At 40.6% G+C, this 19,033-nt stretch overlaps 1 protein-coding gene across 1 annotated transcript in view; it reads right to left on the bottom strand.

Annotated features, from left to right (window-relative positions):
* med30 (mediator complex subunit 30) overlaps positions 1-17,359 on the bottom strand; it is a 45,409-nt gene extending 28,050 nt beyond the window's left edge. Inside the window, exons 1-4 of the mRNA XM_075449712.1 lie at positions 17,264-17,359; positions 16,366-16,636; positions 12,923-13,081; positions 5,045-5,152 (exon numbers count right to left, since the gene is read on the bottom strand). Of these exons, the coding sequence (XP_075305827.1) occupies positions 5,045-5,152; positions 12,923-13,081; positions 16,366-16,545 (447 nt within the window). The 5' untranslated portion in view covers positions 16,546-16,636; positions 17,264-17,359. The remainder of the gene's footprint in view (positions 1-5,044; positions 5,153-12,922; positions 13,082-16,365; positions 16,637-17,263) is intronic.
* Positions 17,360-19,033: the final 1,674 nt, after the last annotated feature.

Here is a 19,033-nt window from a genome sequence, read left to right as displayed (position 1 = left end):
TCGTGTTTAAAAAGTGAAGCATACATATCGACTCAAAGTGTTCAAAAGTATGAGACTGTGAACATCTTCAGGAGTTAAGAGTGCGAGACGAGCTTGCCTTGAGCATAATATGGAAGTCGGTTCCTTCAATCTCTACATACTTGGATTGTTTGACAGGAATCAATTTGCATGCTAATGCTTTGCATGGGGGGAAGGTCACATCACAAACAAGGTTATTTATCACTCTGTTACAAAGGTCTCTAACAGGGGGAAAAGAACCTCTCACTTTTAGTGCTAGTGTTCTATATCCTCTCACTGAAATTCATGAAGAGAAGGTCCAATCCTGTTATTTTATGCAGGAAAACCTAAAGCGCAATTCACTGTTTCAGTCGAGTACTGCGAGTATCGGAGCAAGCACTTGTTTGTTTATTAATGGCAGCAGGCTTTTACTGTTCTCTGTGCGGGTGTGGTGTATTTGTGGTGAAAAGGTGATGCATCTTTTGGATAGGGCTGCGCGCGGTTGAGAGCAGAGTTCACACACCGTGATGTTTCACCGTGGCGTAAACATTTAAAAGCAGCCGGGGGAACTGTGCTGCGCTCTCGAAAATAACCAATTCTCGTCTCTGCCGCTGACATTTCTGACCTTGGACCATTATCATTGCAGCAAACACAGACGGCTTGGCGTGCACAATCTGCACAGGCGAAGCACAATGCACATACAAAGAGAAGGAAAAGACAAGGGCTTCAGCCAGCACAGACACATCCTGAAAGAATGTGTGAAGGCAAACACAAACTTGTCTCTCTGAAGATAGAACAAAAGCTCTTATTCTTACCCTCACTCAACACAAAATACGGTATAAAGGAAACAGAAAAATCATGACAGATTGTGAAAACCAAAAATTCCTCCAAAATAATGAATGATGTGGAAGTGGAATCTCTGGCATGCTCCACTATTCATAACTACTGACCTAAGGTGAGATGCGGGCACTACTGGGAGGTATTGTGTTTGGCTGCTGGTTCTTTATTTCACCTGCATTTATACAGGATGTTGGTTTTATTGGCCCAAAGCATATTATTTCCACATTATAATTTAATGTCATCTTAATGGGCATTAAGAGAGAGTTTAAACCAAATCCTGGACTCAAAACAATCTACATTGACAAATGCTAAAACATCAAGGAGCAGGTTTTGCCGATGCTAAGAGAATCTGTGTCATGTTTTGGTGGTTACACGGCACTGCTGTGACAAAAATATATATAACCTGTATTTTTCTTTTACATTAAAATCATATTCTTATCTTCATGATGCTGGAGTGATTTTTCTTGGTGTGCACTCCCAAGCAACTGAGTATTTTAAACCATTCCATAAAGGGTCCACTTTTAGTCAAGGTGCAACTGCGCTGGCAAAAGTTCCGCTTTTAAGAAGTTTCCCTGGCCTTTCTATTCACCCTGTGCATCTGGATGGTGCAGAAACACACAATGCAGGTGGGAGGAAAGGCGCAAACAGGTGGGAGGTTCATGCAAACGAGTTGGAGCAAAACTCATAGTTTGAATTTGAGAGGAAAATGTTTCTAACATTTTGCACTGAAATGAGATCCATAACTGCATCTCTGTATAAAAATCACAGAATTTCGCCAACAAGAACCAAAAAAAATGTAGCACACTAAGGGAGAAATGCTTAAAATTCAAACAGTGGATGTTTTCTAAACCAGCACAAAAAGTTTATTGTGTATGAAACAGGAATAACTGAAAATCTGTCTGTGTTCATCTCTAAAACAAAGATAAGTGATTTTTACAGAGCCCGTTGTCCATAACTGCTTTATACTGCATGAAACGGCTGTCCTTTGGCTTGTAAAATCACTGCAGCTTTTGAAGGCAGCAGGACTAATATGTTGTTGAATGTGCAGCCTTTGATATAGTGTCGCCCTTGAGCACTACTGTCCACTGTGTTTATAAAATCATGTGCAAATGACAACCAGCTGTTCCAAAGTGATCCAATATAATACTGCAAACATCACAGTTGTCAGTAAAGCTGCTCAACAGTTCTGTGCGTCGATTTCAGCTTTCTTTTTTTCGCCTAAATAGCGTTGTGTATATTAAGCTTGAAACAAATTATTATGCAAATGCTATCATATCTTACAAATTGTCAAGATTGCATGTCATTTCTTTTCTTTCAAGCTAAAAAAAAAAACAAAAAAAAAACATTCCATCTGCATCTAGCTGGAGATCTGAGGTGGTGACTGTTCAGATTGTGCCGCTCTGTGTTTGTCACCCTTTAGCAGGTGTGAGATGAAACCAGTAACAAATGCAAATGGCTAAGATGGACATTACTGAACCTCATGTCCTCTGGTTTGCGTCTAAAAAAAACATTGATGTCCTAATGCATGTTGAGGTTCTACATCTACATGCACCAAGGTGTGCTCGGAGACACCCACACATGTAAGAAGACAAGACATGTAAGTCCACCACCATCTTACATGTGTGGTGTCTCCGAGCCTGTAAGATATGCTGGATATTAAGTGTCTGGTATTGCAAAAGAGGTTTGTGGAAAGTAATGCAGGCATGAAATCCAACATTACTGTTTATTAAGCTTTAATCTTCCTTATGATAAGGTATCTTAAATACAGCCATTACAGCAACCTTAAACACAATATCCACTCCTAATCTTAATCAGGTTAATTCAATAACATTATTATTCCCCAAAATATATGTATATATATTTTTTTTATGGCATTAAAAATAAATGCATCATAATCCAGAATAATTATTCATAGAATCATTGTCTAAGGCCATTGTTTGAGGCAGGAATGACCTCCTGTCTGTATTACAGCAGACTGGAAGAAGCCTCTGACTGAAGACATTGATCAGTATGTTGTGTAATGGGTGTGCAGTTTTGTCCATGATATTAAGCAATGCATGCAGCATTCTTCTTTGCACAATCAGTTTCAGGAGCTCCAACGCAGTCTCCAGCACAGAGCCAACCTCTTTACCAGTTTGTTCAGACACAAAGACAGCTTCTTCCCCCAAGCAGTCACTCTGTTGAACACCCAGGAATAGCACCCACCCCTACAGCGAACATAGTCAATCAGACTGTTCTGTTCATCTACCTCATCTGCCCTTTAAAACTTTAATCTTAGATACAGTATTGCCATTAATACATTTTTATTGCACTGAACTGCCTTGCACTACGGTTATATCTAATCCTTAACCTGCCTATTCTGATATTGCACTATTGCACTATTCTCACTCTCTTCAATTGTATTATTGCATTTTGCTTGTACCCGTTTAGGTGTCCACGGCCATGGTACACTGACAGGGACAACAAGAAGGCGGACATTCCCAGCCGCACACCCCTCTGGACAATTGCATTCCCCCCCAATAGTGTCTATTTATCGCAAATGTACATACTGTATTTATTTATTCTCATACACTACACCGCCTTATTTTACCACCAATACTAAAATTCTATTCTTACTGTTCTTTATTTCTAATTTTATTCTTTTATGTTATTGTTGAGTGTTGTACTTTGAGAGTGAAGTTTAACTGGAGTCAAATTCCTTGTTTGTTTACTCAAACCTGGCCATTAAAACTGATTCTGATTCTGATTTGAGTCACTGGCTCTGATGCTGCTGCCCCAACAGATGACCACAAATAAAATTGTACTCTCCGCCATAGACTTAGAGAAGATAAGCAATGTTTTCCCGCAAACACGGTAGGACATAAACTTCCTCAAGAAATTGAGGAACCTGTGTTGCGTCCCTTCTTGTTAGACAGATTCAGCCAAAGATTTGCAGATCAAATGGCCACGAAAAAATATGTCTGCAAAAGAAAATGATTTGGGGCTTTTTGGGGGAAATTGTGATAACTATAGTAACCACAAATGTCACAACATCAATCAGGATGAGACTTGAGTTAAATCTTAAAGTATGAAATATCACATTAAATGGACAGTCTTTCCCACAGCTTCCTTCACAACAACAGACTCTGTCCTTCATTTTGAAAGTTTATCATCAATGTGAAAGAGTCATTATAACATTCGTTGCCATGGTAAAATTCACTCTGTTTGCCTCCAGCATTCTACTCCCATGACATTTCAAACTTGAGTGACACAGCATATCAATCTGAAGAAAAGCTCCCTGCTCTGCACTTTAAAGTGACATAAGACAGCTTCTCTATCAGAGCTGAGCAAAAACATATCTGACAGTGAAAAATAACCCGAGAAAGCTTTTACATGCGTTTGATAGCTGAAACTTGAAACTCAAAAAGTGAACACCTTCCTCCCAAGAACCGGAAGAAAAAACAATTGCGGTCATCTCTGCTTTCTCCTTGTAAATATATAATATATGTTTAAAACTCAACGGGCCACTATTTTGCCCAGCTCTTCTTTTGATATGTATTTATATGCTACAGAGTTATCTGATCAGCTTGTCTTTTACGTGTTTTAACAACACAAGGCCTTGATTTTTAATGATTTATGATCTGCATTCATTAGTGGAAATAGTCCAACATGTCCAGCCACTCTAAATGCTTAAGAGTTTCTGACCAGAAATAGGAGTTTGATCCAAAAAAAACAAACAAACAAACAAACAAACATCACTGTCGTGTCACACCAGTCCAGATGTTATGCTCACTCATGAACAAGACACAGAGATGTGTGAACTCTCAGAAAGTTGCCTTCCTGTTTCTCTGGAATGCTCAACGAAATAAAACAAATTAACGATTAGAGGTTAATGATATTTCTCTGCAGCTTTAATACCTCCTCTAAACACACAGCTCTATCAGCAGACATTAAAGTCAACCAAGCTTAGCCTCCTAATTTTGTTTTGTGCTATTCAAATAACAGCTGTATGGAACTGATTTCATGCATAATTTTCATTTCTAATCTTCAAGTGGTTACTAGAACTTTAATGAAATAGCATCATGTTGTTATGCAATAAAGATTAAACTTTATCCACATTTTTTGGCTTGTTAAGCCCTTTTCAGCCCCTCCTTTTCCTCTTCCTCTTGTTGTTACCGCTGGCTGGAAATCCAACCTGTAACCCAATCCTGTACACATAACACAATACCTTGTTAACTTCCAGGATTTCTCTCCTCTCCTCGTTGGCAGAGCGGCTCTGACCCCCGGAACGATCCTCGTGTTTAGAGACGTCATCGTCCAAAAAGGGTATCAGTTGCTGAAAGACAGAGCAACAAAAAAAAGAAAGGATGTATTAATCAATGTAAGCAAGATAACAGTAAGCAGATGACTTCGAAAAAGCTCACTTACACAGTAAAATCTACACTGTCCATGTATCATATTTCGTAATCATATCTGATAAGAAATCATGCACTTCTAACTCCTCCCTGACGTGTTCAGTATTGGGTCCAAATACATTTCATATACTGTGCATGTAATGTCTTAGCTATGCCCACTAAGAGCAGTCAAAGGCCAGATTTACATGTTCTCTCAGTTAAAGACTTCTAAGCCAAATGCGAAATACAGACATGCTGTCTCATGCTCTTGTTCCCATGAAGTAATGAAAATGGGGATTCTGTGTAAGCTCTCACACTCAGGCAGTCTGCCTCGTCTTCCTCAGAGAAACAGCACAGAGTGAGAAATGGAGACAGCGAGTGGGAGATTAATTCATTTTTAAACGCTCTGTGTGCTTGACCTTGTCTGGTTGACACTACCGCGAGGCTGATGTGCAAGAGCCTTCAGGCGAGGCAGCGTTCCTGAGAGCTGGCAGGGTCACTGCTCGCTGCTTTACATCACACTGCCCCCTAGTGGTCGCTGTGGGGTGGGGTGGAGAGAAGGAGGTTTGCTGCAGTCACACATGAAGGGATCTATGGATGTCTTGAGAACACACTGTTCTTTGTGTAACACAAAAAGATATGAAAAACCTGCGCTGACAATGTGTGATTGATGTTATGTCAGATAATCTGTACAGAGCAACAGCATCAAGCAGAATCTTGTAAAAAAAACACTGTGAATGTACATTTTCATATGCAAATAAGAACAATTTTGGTACGCAGTTTTACAAACCACAAGATTGAGTTTGTTTGAATAAAGTGTTACAAAGAAAAAACATAAAGAAAAAAAAAAAAACACTGGATAATTTTCCCTTTCCAAAACAAAGACCGTCATACCAGACAAGATCACAAACACAGATTAGGAAGGAGAGACTCCAAGCAACTTGTTGTATGGTGGGAAAACACACCTTGCTCCAGTAACAACTTGGAAAAATTCTAATCTAAACTGCAAACGAAACATAAATAAAGGAACAATGAGGCCACAAGGGGAAAAAGAGTGACAGAAAGATGGAAAAATCTGTTTTCCTGAGATTTTCCAGGCAGAGTTCCATGCCAAACTGTAAACTTGGAAGGAGAAAAGACAGCAAGGACATGGGCGGGACATTATCCCAAACTATGAGCTAACCTCTAACTCAAGAAAACTTTAAGTTGCAAAAGATTTAAGCATTTTCATTAGATAATTTAAGAGCAAAGCAAATGACATATTGAATTTTTAAAGGCAGCGGGCAGATTTTGGCAGCGAAAGGGCGGAAAATGAAATGTGCTGAGTAGGGTTGGGAAAGATGGATGGAGAGTGTATTGTGCATGTGAGTGGGTGCGTGTAGAGCTACTCCGTACGTCTGTGTGAATGTGCCTATGTGAGTCATAACCCCTGCCTCTTCTACAGAAAGCTGGATGTGGTTTCCTGCCTGACAGAGAAGAATGGAATAATGAAGTTCTCCAGGTTGCCTCTGTGAGACAAAAGGAAAAGAGTGGGGAAAAAAAATCTAAGTAATAAGAAAATAGCAGGACGGACGGGTGAGGGGACTGGGAAATGAAATAGTAAGAACTTTCACTGCAGGAAATGACAGCAGACTTTGACAACAGTAAAAGAAGAGAAGAGGTAAAGTTGGTGAGAACACATGGGAAAAACAAAGCCAACATGAACTAATGGGCAGATTGAAAAGAAGACGGAAACGGAGAAACGGAACTATTGAGTAGATATAAGAGCAAAGGGGTATAAAGGTGGAAAAAAATGGGAATACTAATTGAAAAACTGTGTCGGAGAATAAGAAAATGAGGAAAAAATCTGCAACAGACGACAGCTGGAGAGAAACAGGGGTAAGCGCTGACGTGTGCACTTGGTCCAGCTGTTCATTAAACAGGTCTGCTGCTAATTAGGCTGCAATGAGGTCACGCTGCTCGAGTCATTGATTCCACTTCCTGTTTCAGGCAGCCAATAGTGAGCGCCTGTCAGGCAGGCACCTGAATTCTCCACGATGATAAATGGCATGCACACTGGAGCCAAAATCAACAACCCTCAGCCGCAGACAAACACGGTGAGCTGAGGTATTGGCTGGTCAGCACTGGACTGGGTCTCAAGGGGAAATGAATAAACATTTAAATAAGGTGGGGAAAGGGAGGAGGGTTGGGGTTACAGCAAAGGAAAATGTCAAAGAAAGCCCATCATAGATTTTGATATCGGGGCAGAGCTGCAGACGAGAATCATTTTGAACAACCTGTGGACAGACAATTCCAAATGCTTTGGCGCAACGGTGCTATTCATGCTGAAAATGTACATGGTGGCAGTCAACATAAATTTGTTCCAATTTAAGACTGGTCTCCTCCCACATCCTCCTTTATCCCCTGTGGGAGTCTGGTAAGGAAGATTAGCTCTGAGCCAATCTGTAGAAATTGTGAAGGGACTGCTGCAGTCATAAATCCAATCAAAGAGCGGTGGATAGCCGCGCCGTGGCCCTGCACGGCACCTCGCACGGCGTATACCCAGCACACCAGTGGTTCTTAAGTGCGTGTCCACGTTTGTATAAACACATGAGCTGAAAAACATGCCTTTGTGCCATCACAAAGATGTGTGTGTGCATGATAGGATTGCGTACAAATTCAGTGAGTTTGTGAGGGCGGGCAGGGAAGGACTAAAGCTAAAGTGTTGTTGCTCCTGAAGGTGGATGGTGACTGTAATCAGCAGTAAAGCTGTAAAGAGACTCTGGGGACTCACCTGAAACGACCAATGAAACTGCTGCAAGCACAGAAAAGACAGACCTAGAGGGAGCAGGCAAGATAAGAGGCCCCCAGGGAAAAGATGTGTGTTTGTGTGTTCGGCTCTGCGGGGACATATATGCGTGTGTGAGCATAGGGATGTGGCAGTAACAATGGCCTACTTCCTTTAAACTAACAGCTTCCTAATTTAGCTGGCAGTTAGTGTGAAAAAAAAATCTGGGCTAAGTGTGGCAATGGCTGAGAGGATTTTTTTTTTTTTTAAAAAACAACTTACAAGCACATAAAGCATATGTTGACATTTGTATCTGGGAGGATCAAGCAATCATGTTCAATTGAAAAATGATGTTCCATGACTTCAGTGGTTAAAACCGAATCATGTAAAATCTAATTATGGCTGTAGTGTTTATGTAATGAAACCATAACTTGATTTGAGGCAAGATAGCATTCAAGTACCAACAGATCGTGTAACAATGGGTGGTAACAAATGTAACAATCTAAAATATCTCTAAATGAAGATCTGAAAGTAATTATTTTAGTCATGTAAGAGGAGCCAGTTTTAAGATGGTTATATCTTGAAGTAAAATGAAAAAAACTCCTACTCTACTCAGGATGGAGTAAAAAAGAAAAAAGACAACTATCAACTGTAACATTAATAGATAATAATTCAATATTACAGTTCAACGTTCCAATGGACAATCCTGCAACCCGGCGTTACTCTGCTGATCTGTCCCGTTCCCCATTTGGAAACAGCTCTCCTTTACAGTAGCAGCTCAACCAGCACGGCAGCAGGGGGCTGCATAAAAAGCACTTAGGAAAGAACATGAGGAGTCCGAGGTGTCCACCCAGCCTCCAAACCCCTCAGACACCAATATGATGGGATCTGTGGGAAGCAAGCTCAATCCACAGACTCCTCACCCCTCAACCCGCAGTAACATGCCAGTACAGAACACACAGTGACTCAGTGTTAGTGTTCATAATGTTGTGGCTGATTGCTGCGGATTTTAGCAGGATCCAATGAACAGCAGTATTTAGTTTGCAAACCATTTTTTTTGACACCATCTTAGTTGAAAAGTAAACTTCAGCTGTGTACGCCACACCTTAGAGAAGCTCAACAAGCATCCAATTCAAAGTCAACGTGTTATTTTGTAGGAAAAGGAGATTATCTCTTTTCTGGAATATGCTGAAGGTGGAAAGCACACGTTGTGTTTCCACGGAGCAGGTGCCAGCAACCTCCCACCTCTCCTCACTGAGGTTGTTTAACATCATTTAACATGTTCTCTTTCTCCACTTTGATTTCAATTGATCACCCACATCAACCCATGACAACTTCAACTTATCCAGATGCACCACTGTCCTCGTTTCAATCTTTACGTTTTTAAGTCAATAACTGGGCATCGTGCTGTCATGTACATATTCTAAGCAGAGAAAAGGATTATGGGTACTCAGCACATGCAGTAACTTTTTACCATCTTTTATTGGACATTGTTGGAAAACAAAAAGATGATGGGAGAAACACCGACACTAAGCCGTGATGTGGGTCTTGATCTAATACACTTATACACAGAGGCTGTAACATACGTTATATTAGCAAAATAAGGTATAATATAACATACTTTTTTATTTTTGAGGATAAGGGTTCGCACTGCTCACACTCACCCAGCTGTCCTCTTATTCATCCACACAAATGACTGTAGTGGGACTGTATGAAAATAACCGAGCATCACTTTGAAAGTCGCACAGATCGGTGGGACTGAAAGATCTCTGTTGGTTGATAAAGGAAGCTTTGTGTGCTAAAGGACATGACAACGAAAGCATTTTAAATGGAAATACTCGCTGAAACTTAGATACTTCCAGATCATTTCACTCCGTGAAACCTTCATAAGGTAATAAAAACAAACAAAAAAAAACAATTCAACAGAGCCCTTTTGGGCCCTTAGATTCACTCCACCTCAAAGCAGTTCTTTGTCCACTATGACATCTGTAGTCTGGCACAGCTAAAGATGCAACATCTGCTCAAAGACTAAAGCTGGATTTACAGTTGACGCGTCTGTCACGACGGTGGCGGACCGTGACGTCAAAATGACGTATCAGGCCTGGCGCTTCCCTTGAAAAGACGGCGCAGCGCGTTGTCGTGCACCAGTCGATTTTTGTAACTTGGCGGCGCTAACAACGACAAACCGGATAGACCAATGTGAGACCAGGCTCAGTCAGGAGGTGAGTTTGTACAGGCACCTGTACGAAACTGCAGTGAAACAGCACAGGGAGCACATAAACTCCCAAAACTGGTGGACAGAGATGGGCAGAACTTTGGGGAAAGAGGGAGAGTTCTGTAAGAATGTGTGGAAGAAGCTACGGGACAGATACGTGAAGGCAAAGAAGAGGGCAGAGACTCTGTTGATGCCGGGCTTCAAACCTTCACCTCTATTAACTGAATTAAAAAATTAAAATTATCCGAATACTGCAGCAGTATAATTAATGACAGTATTCCTGCTCTTCATTGTTTTCTTATCCACTTTCGTGGTTGTAGAGTAGCGGTAACCTTAACGTAGCAGCGCCACCTCTGTGACGGAGAAGATTGCAACTACTGGCGCATCGACTTGCGCCACTATATATTGCGGGCACGAAATCGTGACGTCATCAACACCGCTCGCGCTAGCAGACGCTGCAACCATGCTAGAGCCTTAAAAAGAGCAGCTAAGAGCACACACTGCCCCCAAGTGGCAGCTTAAAGCTACCACAGGTAAACAGGTTAAGCTGTAAAAAGGGCCGATCCATCGCCGATACAATTGCTTCATGCATTTCAAATGCTGCTAGTTAATGTCTGAAATACGTTCACAAAAATATAAGAAATGTGAAATAATGTATTTCCATTTTGCAAACAAACCCCAAGACATTTTTTTCCATTTGAGATAACATAACAAGAAAATATCATTTTGTAAGCAACCACCAAGCCAGTACTCCTGGTTCTGATGAAAAACAGACTCATTTGGCACACATGAAGAGAAAAAACCTTGAAGTCAGCAAGTTCAAACCCCTACCTGTGAAATAAAATCACTCAATGTAATATTACAGCCAGTTAAAGGAGAGGGGAAAAAGGCATTTTCAAGAATGTTTTAAATAATGTGGTAATAAAACATCTTACAGTTTTTTTATGTATCTGCAATGAATAGTACTACTTCCCCAGCTTCCTCCATTCTGAAACCACTATGTGTGTGGCAGGCAGTGTTTAATACAAGACCAAATGATGGCTATAGCCTGTATACAATATACAGCACTGTGCAAAACCCCCACCTACAGCTTTATCATTATGACAGTTAAGTTAAGTTACTGAAAACTGACCTATGAATCATTCAGGCGTATAAAAGGCACTAACTCAAGGGATGAACCAACGTTGTGTCAATACACAAACAACGTAACAAAGAACCAGTTTTAAATGACACATTTAGCAGTTGTTAGGACTGCAAAGACTTTCAGCCGACTTTCATTGCGTCTACGAAAAATTGCCAAAAATTGTTTTCGAGCTATCATGCTGAACAGCCGGCATATCTCAGCATGGTGTGGAATATTTCTTTAAAAAATGTGAGAAAACTGCACAATTGGAGGATAAAATATAAGAAGTGTCAGGCCTGAATAACTATCTACAGCAGATTAAAGGGGCTCATACCAAATACTGACTTTCGAAATTGCTAGAATTGTAAAAACTGTGTTTTTGTCACATAAACCATGTTTTCATTTATGTTAATTTATGTTTCATTTATGATCAAATACATCATTGCAACCATTTCCTATTTTCTGGTGATATATAAAGAAATAAGGGGTGATTTAAGACTTTAAGACACAGTACTACATATACCCAAAGGTATCATTAAAACAATACAAATCTGGCTGAATTTAAGTGGAAAAAAAAGTGGAGATATTGATTTTCAAAAGTTAGGAAATTAGCTGTATTCATTCTGATTCTGATTACTGCTTAAACATTCAGCAACAACTATTTAGCTGGTTATCAGTGTTTCTTGGATGCTCAGTATAAAATTTCAACACCTTTCTTTTTAGTCACGCTTTGGAAGACACAAAAATGACTGCATTTAGCTCAGAGGGGCCAATTTTCTCAAAATTAATGGCTTTATAGAGCGGTGTGCTGGATTCTTCTCAAGCGGTTAAGAGGTCCTTAAACTGCTACTTAACAAATTCAAATCTTTTAAAAGCCACAATGAATCATTTCAAGGTAGTTTGTTTGGAAAAAAAAAAAAAAGCAATGACCTCTCATTTCCATCTCCCTAAACATCATAACTAAATTGTAAAGGTCCTGTGCTGCTGGACAGGTAATGTGCTTCCATCATGGTGTCACTGACATTGTCCATCTGAATCTGAAGGGGAGGCACAACTTTCCAAAGTTAACACAAACTTTTTGACACAGTGTACAGTGTGCATATTTTAAACAAGCAGTTTGCTTGGGCCTTTGTCCTCTCTAGTTAGTATTACTTCCACAAATATTCCCTTTGGCAGTTGTTTCATTGACGCAAGTATAACATAGAAACACATTTAGGTTGAGATGGTTCAGTCTTAGTTGTAACTATGTCACCGAGCAGACCAAGAGGATTATTTTCACTGTAGAGACTCATGCAAAAGTAATCTGTGTCACTTTGTTTTGACCCCACTATAAATGTGTGGTGGCGTATTTAAAAGCCATTAGCCTCCTTCCCTCACTCTGCTCCAGACAGAAAGCAAAGCAGAACCACACTAACACACAGACTCACCAGCAAATCTTTGCATTAAACAGCTTTGAGAAGAATTTGGGGTATTTTATCTACATGGATATGGCTATAGAAAATCCATCCATACACCTGTCAGTACACTCAAAGGAAATGCACGTGGCTGTCCTTTAATTTACCCTGACGATGAACAAATATCAGTGTGTCTGTGTCGCCATGACTGACCTCTGGTGGTATTGGTTCCAAGCCTGCACAGTTCTCGTTGCATTTGTCGTAGACGAGGCGCAGCTTGCGGAAGAGCACAGAGAGCATTCGTAAGTGCTCTTGGAGTTTTCCCAGCCGGTCCTGGTGGGTGTTGGGATGGTAAGTGACTCCATTAGGCAACTGCGACGAAGCACAGACAAAATGTGGTGTTGAGAAATGTCCAAGCTGATAAAAAGCTGAAAAAAAAACTTACTGCTGTCCAACTGCAACCAAAAGGAGAAAGGCGGGGCGGCCGTGGCTCAGTAGGTCATCCAATAATCGGAAGGTCGGTGGTTCGATTCCCACTCTCGCAGCTCGAAAAGATTGATGGACTGACAGATCCACCTACTTGCCACAAGCAAGGCACCCTTACCCCCACGCTCCCCGGGCTCTGTTTCAATGAGTGTGTTACTGTGTGTGTTCAACAGGTGCCAACCTGGACGGGTCAAATGCGGAGGACTAATTTCGTGTTAACATTTGTGTGTACATGACAGTAAAAGTAATCTTAAATCAGTTTTGTTAATTGGCGATAGACTATTAGAATCATTCCAATGATGCACGTAACACTGTATGTGCTGTCATGTGCACAGTCTAAAAGGGGAAAAAAAGGAAAATCATTCACTTCTATTTAAAAGTGGACCAGACAGAAAGGTCAAGAATATGTTTAACTTCTTTGGGATTATGCAGCACTATGGTAATCAGTCTAAATAATATCATAATATCAGCCACAAAATAAACTCAGCAGTGTGAAGAGGCAAGCTTTGACTTTTGCAGAATGTTTGAGCTGAAGCTCATACTGGGGCATCGTAATTGGCTTTTAACTGCAGTGGGTGTTAAAGAGTAACAAGACGTACTTTTATAGAGAGGATCGACAAGCCTCTGGGGCAGCAATGTCTGATTATAAACATCCTACAAAACACGAACAAGCCTGCCTGCAGGGCAAATACAGCGAAGAAAGAGACAGTGAAGCCGAGAGGAGACAGACAGAAAGAGAAAAAGAGTGGGAGTGAAGATACGTGAAGAATTTTTATTAGTATAACAACAACCTTGGATCTAAAGAAAACAAGTCACAGCAACGCTGTTTGTGCATTCTGTGGCTGTGGTGTGTTTGGCTGTCATGTGAACTAAGTGCAGGAGGAGCAACACGGAGAGTCAGACAGACGTACATGATAAACTCATGCTGACGTTGTCTTCACGGCGAGGCAACAGCTGAACTACAGGTGTTTGCGGTGGAAACTGATCAAAAACAGAGAATCTTTAAGTCTAAACTTATGATTAATATGTGAAAGAATAATATGAATATTTGAGATATCAGTCTTATACTTGTGAAAACAAAATGCACAAACATGCGGAGCGAAAAAAGGAAAAAGTTTGTTTGTAGCAGAGATGATAGCTGTTTTATCTACCGTAGCTCATTCTTTGTTCTGACAACACAAAAAGATAAGCTCCATAAACCCTGAGAAAATCAAAAGGATGCAAAATCTTTGTCTACCTCGCTCTGGATTTTTCAGAAACGGTGTGAAAAACAAACACAGCTAGAAAATAATGCGCGCTCACGTCTCATCTGTGATGCTAAAACTAAAGTTTGAACAATGCAAAATGACAATTTCCTTTTTTGTCTTTAATGGCCTCCAAACCAAATAAACACATCTGCTTTTGCATCGTCATTAAAGTTTTAAATATGTCAGCCGAGTCTTTTAAAGACACGACAAAATCCCCATGTAACAATTATCTGAAAAGGCCGTAATGATTTAAGACAACTTTTGAATCACTTCCATTCCTCTGTTAGTTTTATGCTGCAGCTGAATAAAACTAACCGAACATTTCCACTGCTATTCCCATGTGTTTTGTACCCCACTGTGCCCCCTTCTTCAGTAATTATTTAGGTCAAAATGAGGAACTTCTAACATTCGGCTGACAAGTTTTCAACAAACAGCTACCGACACCGACATGCTGCTGTTTAAAAGTCACAGCATCATTATGAGTCCATTACATGGTGCATGAAAGTGGCTTTATTTATAGCAAAAAGGTGGTGGTCAAAGACAGCAAAACCATTGACATTAAACTAAAAAACGGGATAAAATGGATGAAAAAAGACAATGAAATCATGAGAATCCTAAAGTAAAACGTTGTGAAAGTCATACCGTCAGCAGTTGAAAATGATTTCACTGCACTGATCATTTCAAATATTTATTCTGGAGGTCATGCAATTTAGCAGTAAGTAGGATAATAACGGTCATTTTGAAAGGATTAACAACTCAACATTCATCATGAAAATAACAAACGGACAAAACAACAGCATGAAAGATTAATTTAATATCTTGTAGTGAAAAGCTGATAATGTAACGGTTTAAAATCAGTCACATTCACCTCTGTGTGGTCCTTATCCCAGTACACAGAAAAACGGTGTTAGTGGGGAACCGGTTTTTGTGGAAGCGCTGGGCGGACATGCAAGAACGTCTGCATGGGGCACCGGATGATGTGAATATTTTCACTGCAAACCTTTAAACCATTTGTTGGAAGAAGGAAAAAAGCCTGACCCAAATCTTCATCAGAACTTGCCATTTTCTGTACCTAGCTTAATGCTTCAGAGGAGTCTCTCTTCTATAGAGAAGATGATAGTGACAGTCAAGATAGTGGAAGAGGAGAGGAATTGTGCTGGAAACAGGTGGCAAATTAGCGGGTTTATACCAACAGTGAGCATCATGTTACTCAGACAATCCTAATCCTAAAATCCAACCCGATCCTCAGTCAAACTCAAAAGTACAATTACAAATACTTTTGTGCTTTTCTTCTCTGAAAAGTCCCGTTGTAATGTAAATATATTTGGAATAACACAACTGAAAACTTGCTTTGTCTTTTCAGCTATTTCTTTTTCAGTCTTATTTGAATCTCAAAGCACGAGGCTCAAAATACAAGTCACATCGAACTGGAACTCTCTAGTGTGCCGGCAGGATTTGAATATCTACTGGCTTTGGCCTTTGAGCTGTGCACGAACAGAGTTGAGAAAAATCACGGCTTGATCAGGCTTTTCCCCTGCTGCTTTAAGCCTCCCATAAATGTTGCTGGCACAGACTTGTTTTGAAATCCCACAACAAAAAACATCTTAAAGAACCGCCTTCCTGATTGACATTCATTTTGATATTTGCATAATACTCCTCTGTCATTTTAGCATCAGACCTGTCAATACCGTTGATGCATATTCTATTATTCTAGGGGATTTTTTTTGCTGATAAATTCTTTGGTCTTTTTAAAGGTTTGCTTTACTCATCTTGTGTCATATTTCATACAGTTTTAAGGTGTGGTAAAGGTGCTGGGGCTATGGAAAACATATTCAAACAAGACAGTATTGAAGACAGAAAAGTGAAGGGGAGGTGCAACCATATTTCAGAGGCATGTGGGCTCGGAGACACAGCGAGACAGACCTGCATGTTCCTGAGAAGCTGAAAGATCTCCATGGTCCTGAGGACGATGTCTTGGACCGTCTCCTGGCCGATGCGACACAGCGACGCCGTGTTGACATCTCGGGCTGCTTGGGCCTGCTGCTGTTGCTGCTGCGGTGGCGGCTGGGAGCCAAAAGGTGACACTAGTGGAGGGGTCGTCATTGAGGCAGCTGGTGAGGATGGTGGTGGAGCACATATAGGTCCTGATAGAGCTACTGGTCAGGCTGATCCACATCAGCACACCTTTACATGCCTTCATTGAGAGTGCAGAGAGGATGACAGAAAATGAAGATGAGGGGGAAGGAGGTTGGTGAAGCTGGCAGTTATTGGAAGTCTTGAACATTTCTTGCTTAATCAATACTTTCTATGAGATAAATTGACCAACAATTGCCTCATTAATCTGCTTGTTGTGCGATATTGGCATATTGGCTTAACATTTACCTCAGCAACTATAATATGGTTGATAAAATACCATTTTAGCTGTCTAAAAGCTAAAAAAGCTGTCACAAATTAGCTGGAATTAACCAGTTGACAGACTCGACACAAGTAAAGCCTGTGTGCTAACGTCATAGCCTTTAAGATGGGTGACACATCTGTGTTTCAGGTTCGCTTAAACGTTCCCCTGCATCAGTAAATGTCGTCAGTTTTTTTTTCCTGGACTTTAAATTGCTCCCTCGGATGCATTCAGCCAAGTAACGGGTTAATTAGCTCACATTTAAAAGTGGAGTTGCTCTCGTCTGAGCTAAGCAATCACACCACACGACACTTCACCTTTCTTTCCGTGTATTTATCTGTGTTTTCACTGTCTCAACCCTCGACTCAAGGACGCGAAAGTTCTTGATGTTTATTAAACGACAGATAAGGCGACGTGTACTTTTACCTGTGTGCTGGTAATTTATCTCGTTTGTTGACATGTCAAGCCCCCCAACAAGCTGCTGGGCTCTCAGCTGCTTTTGCAAGTATCACGAGAATTCATCTTGACACCGTGACTGTAGGTAGTAAATGCTGGAATAGGGGCGCCTTGGCTTTTTACTGACCCATTTCCTTTTGTGCGCACAGCTAAATTGTAGGGGCTAATCACAGAAGGTAACAGCGCCGTTCTCTGACTTATTCTTATATTGCAGATATATCCCCATACATCCTACTTTATTAGCCCCAGATCAATTAACTACTCATGACTGCTTCACGTCAGTCTATATTTCTGTCTACTCCGTATTAAGTTAAATCCCTCAGTGCATCCATTTTGAATGGATTAATTTGTGAACTGTCCAAATTGAATTAAACTGAAATACAAAAGCGGTGTCGCAAATAGCAGACTACACACGCTTCCTCTTGAGCATGTGCTCTACCATGCAGCAAAATTATGACTTACAGACACTGGAAGCTTTACTGAAAAGGGAAAGGCTTTTGCCTTGAGGCTTGAGTGGGGCTGAAAAGGTAGATTAGTGTGACATTATTTAATTCACACCATTAATTCAAATTCAAGGGTATGGGGTGCGTTTCAGTTTCATTTTCTCTGAAATGCATTTTGTTTAATCATAACCTAAGTTTTTTGGGGGGGTCTGTCTCTCAAACTGCAACATGCAATAATGATAGTTCACTTGACTGCCCACAACTTTTTAATTGCAGAAAGATTGCTGGGTAACTTGGCAGGATGAACGAGCATTGCTCTTACAATCCCCATCTGCTTTACTGCCAGACTCACTGAGGCATTTGGCAATGCCGTTGTAATCACCCAACTTTTCTTCTTGGAGTACTTCATTAGCAGGAGGAAGTTGAGGTGTTGAGTTTGTGCTGGCAGGTAGTAGGATGAATGCTTTTAAAAGAAAAGATAGTATAGCATGCAGATATTGTTTAATATATCTAGAATCATCTGGTCCTTAAAGCTGCAGTCTGCAACTCTTTTTCAAGCATAATGCCTGGAACTGTCCGGGGATTCTGAAAGTAGTACATTAAATACCCCAATACAAAAAAAAATGAGTTCTCTAGGTCCCCTATATGTCCCGCTAGGTCCCTCCAAAGCCAGCAGGTTTGTTTACAAAATTGCAAACCGGACCGGTAAAAGGTAACCAATCAGGTTTACGAGCTGGGCTCTGCTGCCTGTCAATCACCGATTGTGCACGCGCGATACAAGGTAGGCTCGTCCCCACGCTTATTTATCTGGACTATTGAACTTCATTTCGGGCTAGTCTACTTACTGTGTCTTATGATCGCAAATGACAGGTGAGTTGATGAATGAGGAGTCGTGTAGGCGCATCTGGCGTGCACGTAGACGTGCACGAGTTCTCATGTGTTTTGAAGGGGCGGGACAGGAAGTTGAATAACTTTTTATTTTTCGGTTAAAAAATAAGCATTTCTTGCATTTTGCGACTACGGAGGTCACCGTTTTCAACTTCAAGCGTTCTGATAGATCATGTAAACTCTTAAAATGCCAAAAAGTAGGACTTTACATATGACAACAACAAATCTTGCAGACTGCAGCTTTAAAAGGTATTCAAATCTGGTGAATGCAACCTCAGATTAACAACAGATAACAAAATAAATAATCTTCCACAATACAAACAAACATAATGACAAGGAGGAAAGAAATCAGTAATGATGTTAGAGAAGCAACTGTTGCCGTCAACCTGAGAAGCGTTATAAGGCCATT

Source organism: Odontesthes bonariensis, chromosome 18, assembly GCF_027942865.1.
Source record: "Odontesthes bonariensis isolate fOdoBon6 chromosome 18, fOdoBon6.hap1, whole genome shotgun sequence".
Lineage (NCBI taxonomy): Eukaryota > Metazoa > Chordata > Actinopteri > Atheriniformes > Atherinopsidae > Odontesthes > Odontesthes bonariensis.
This window is presented reverse-complemented; position numbering and strand designations above follow the sequence as displayed.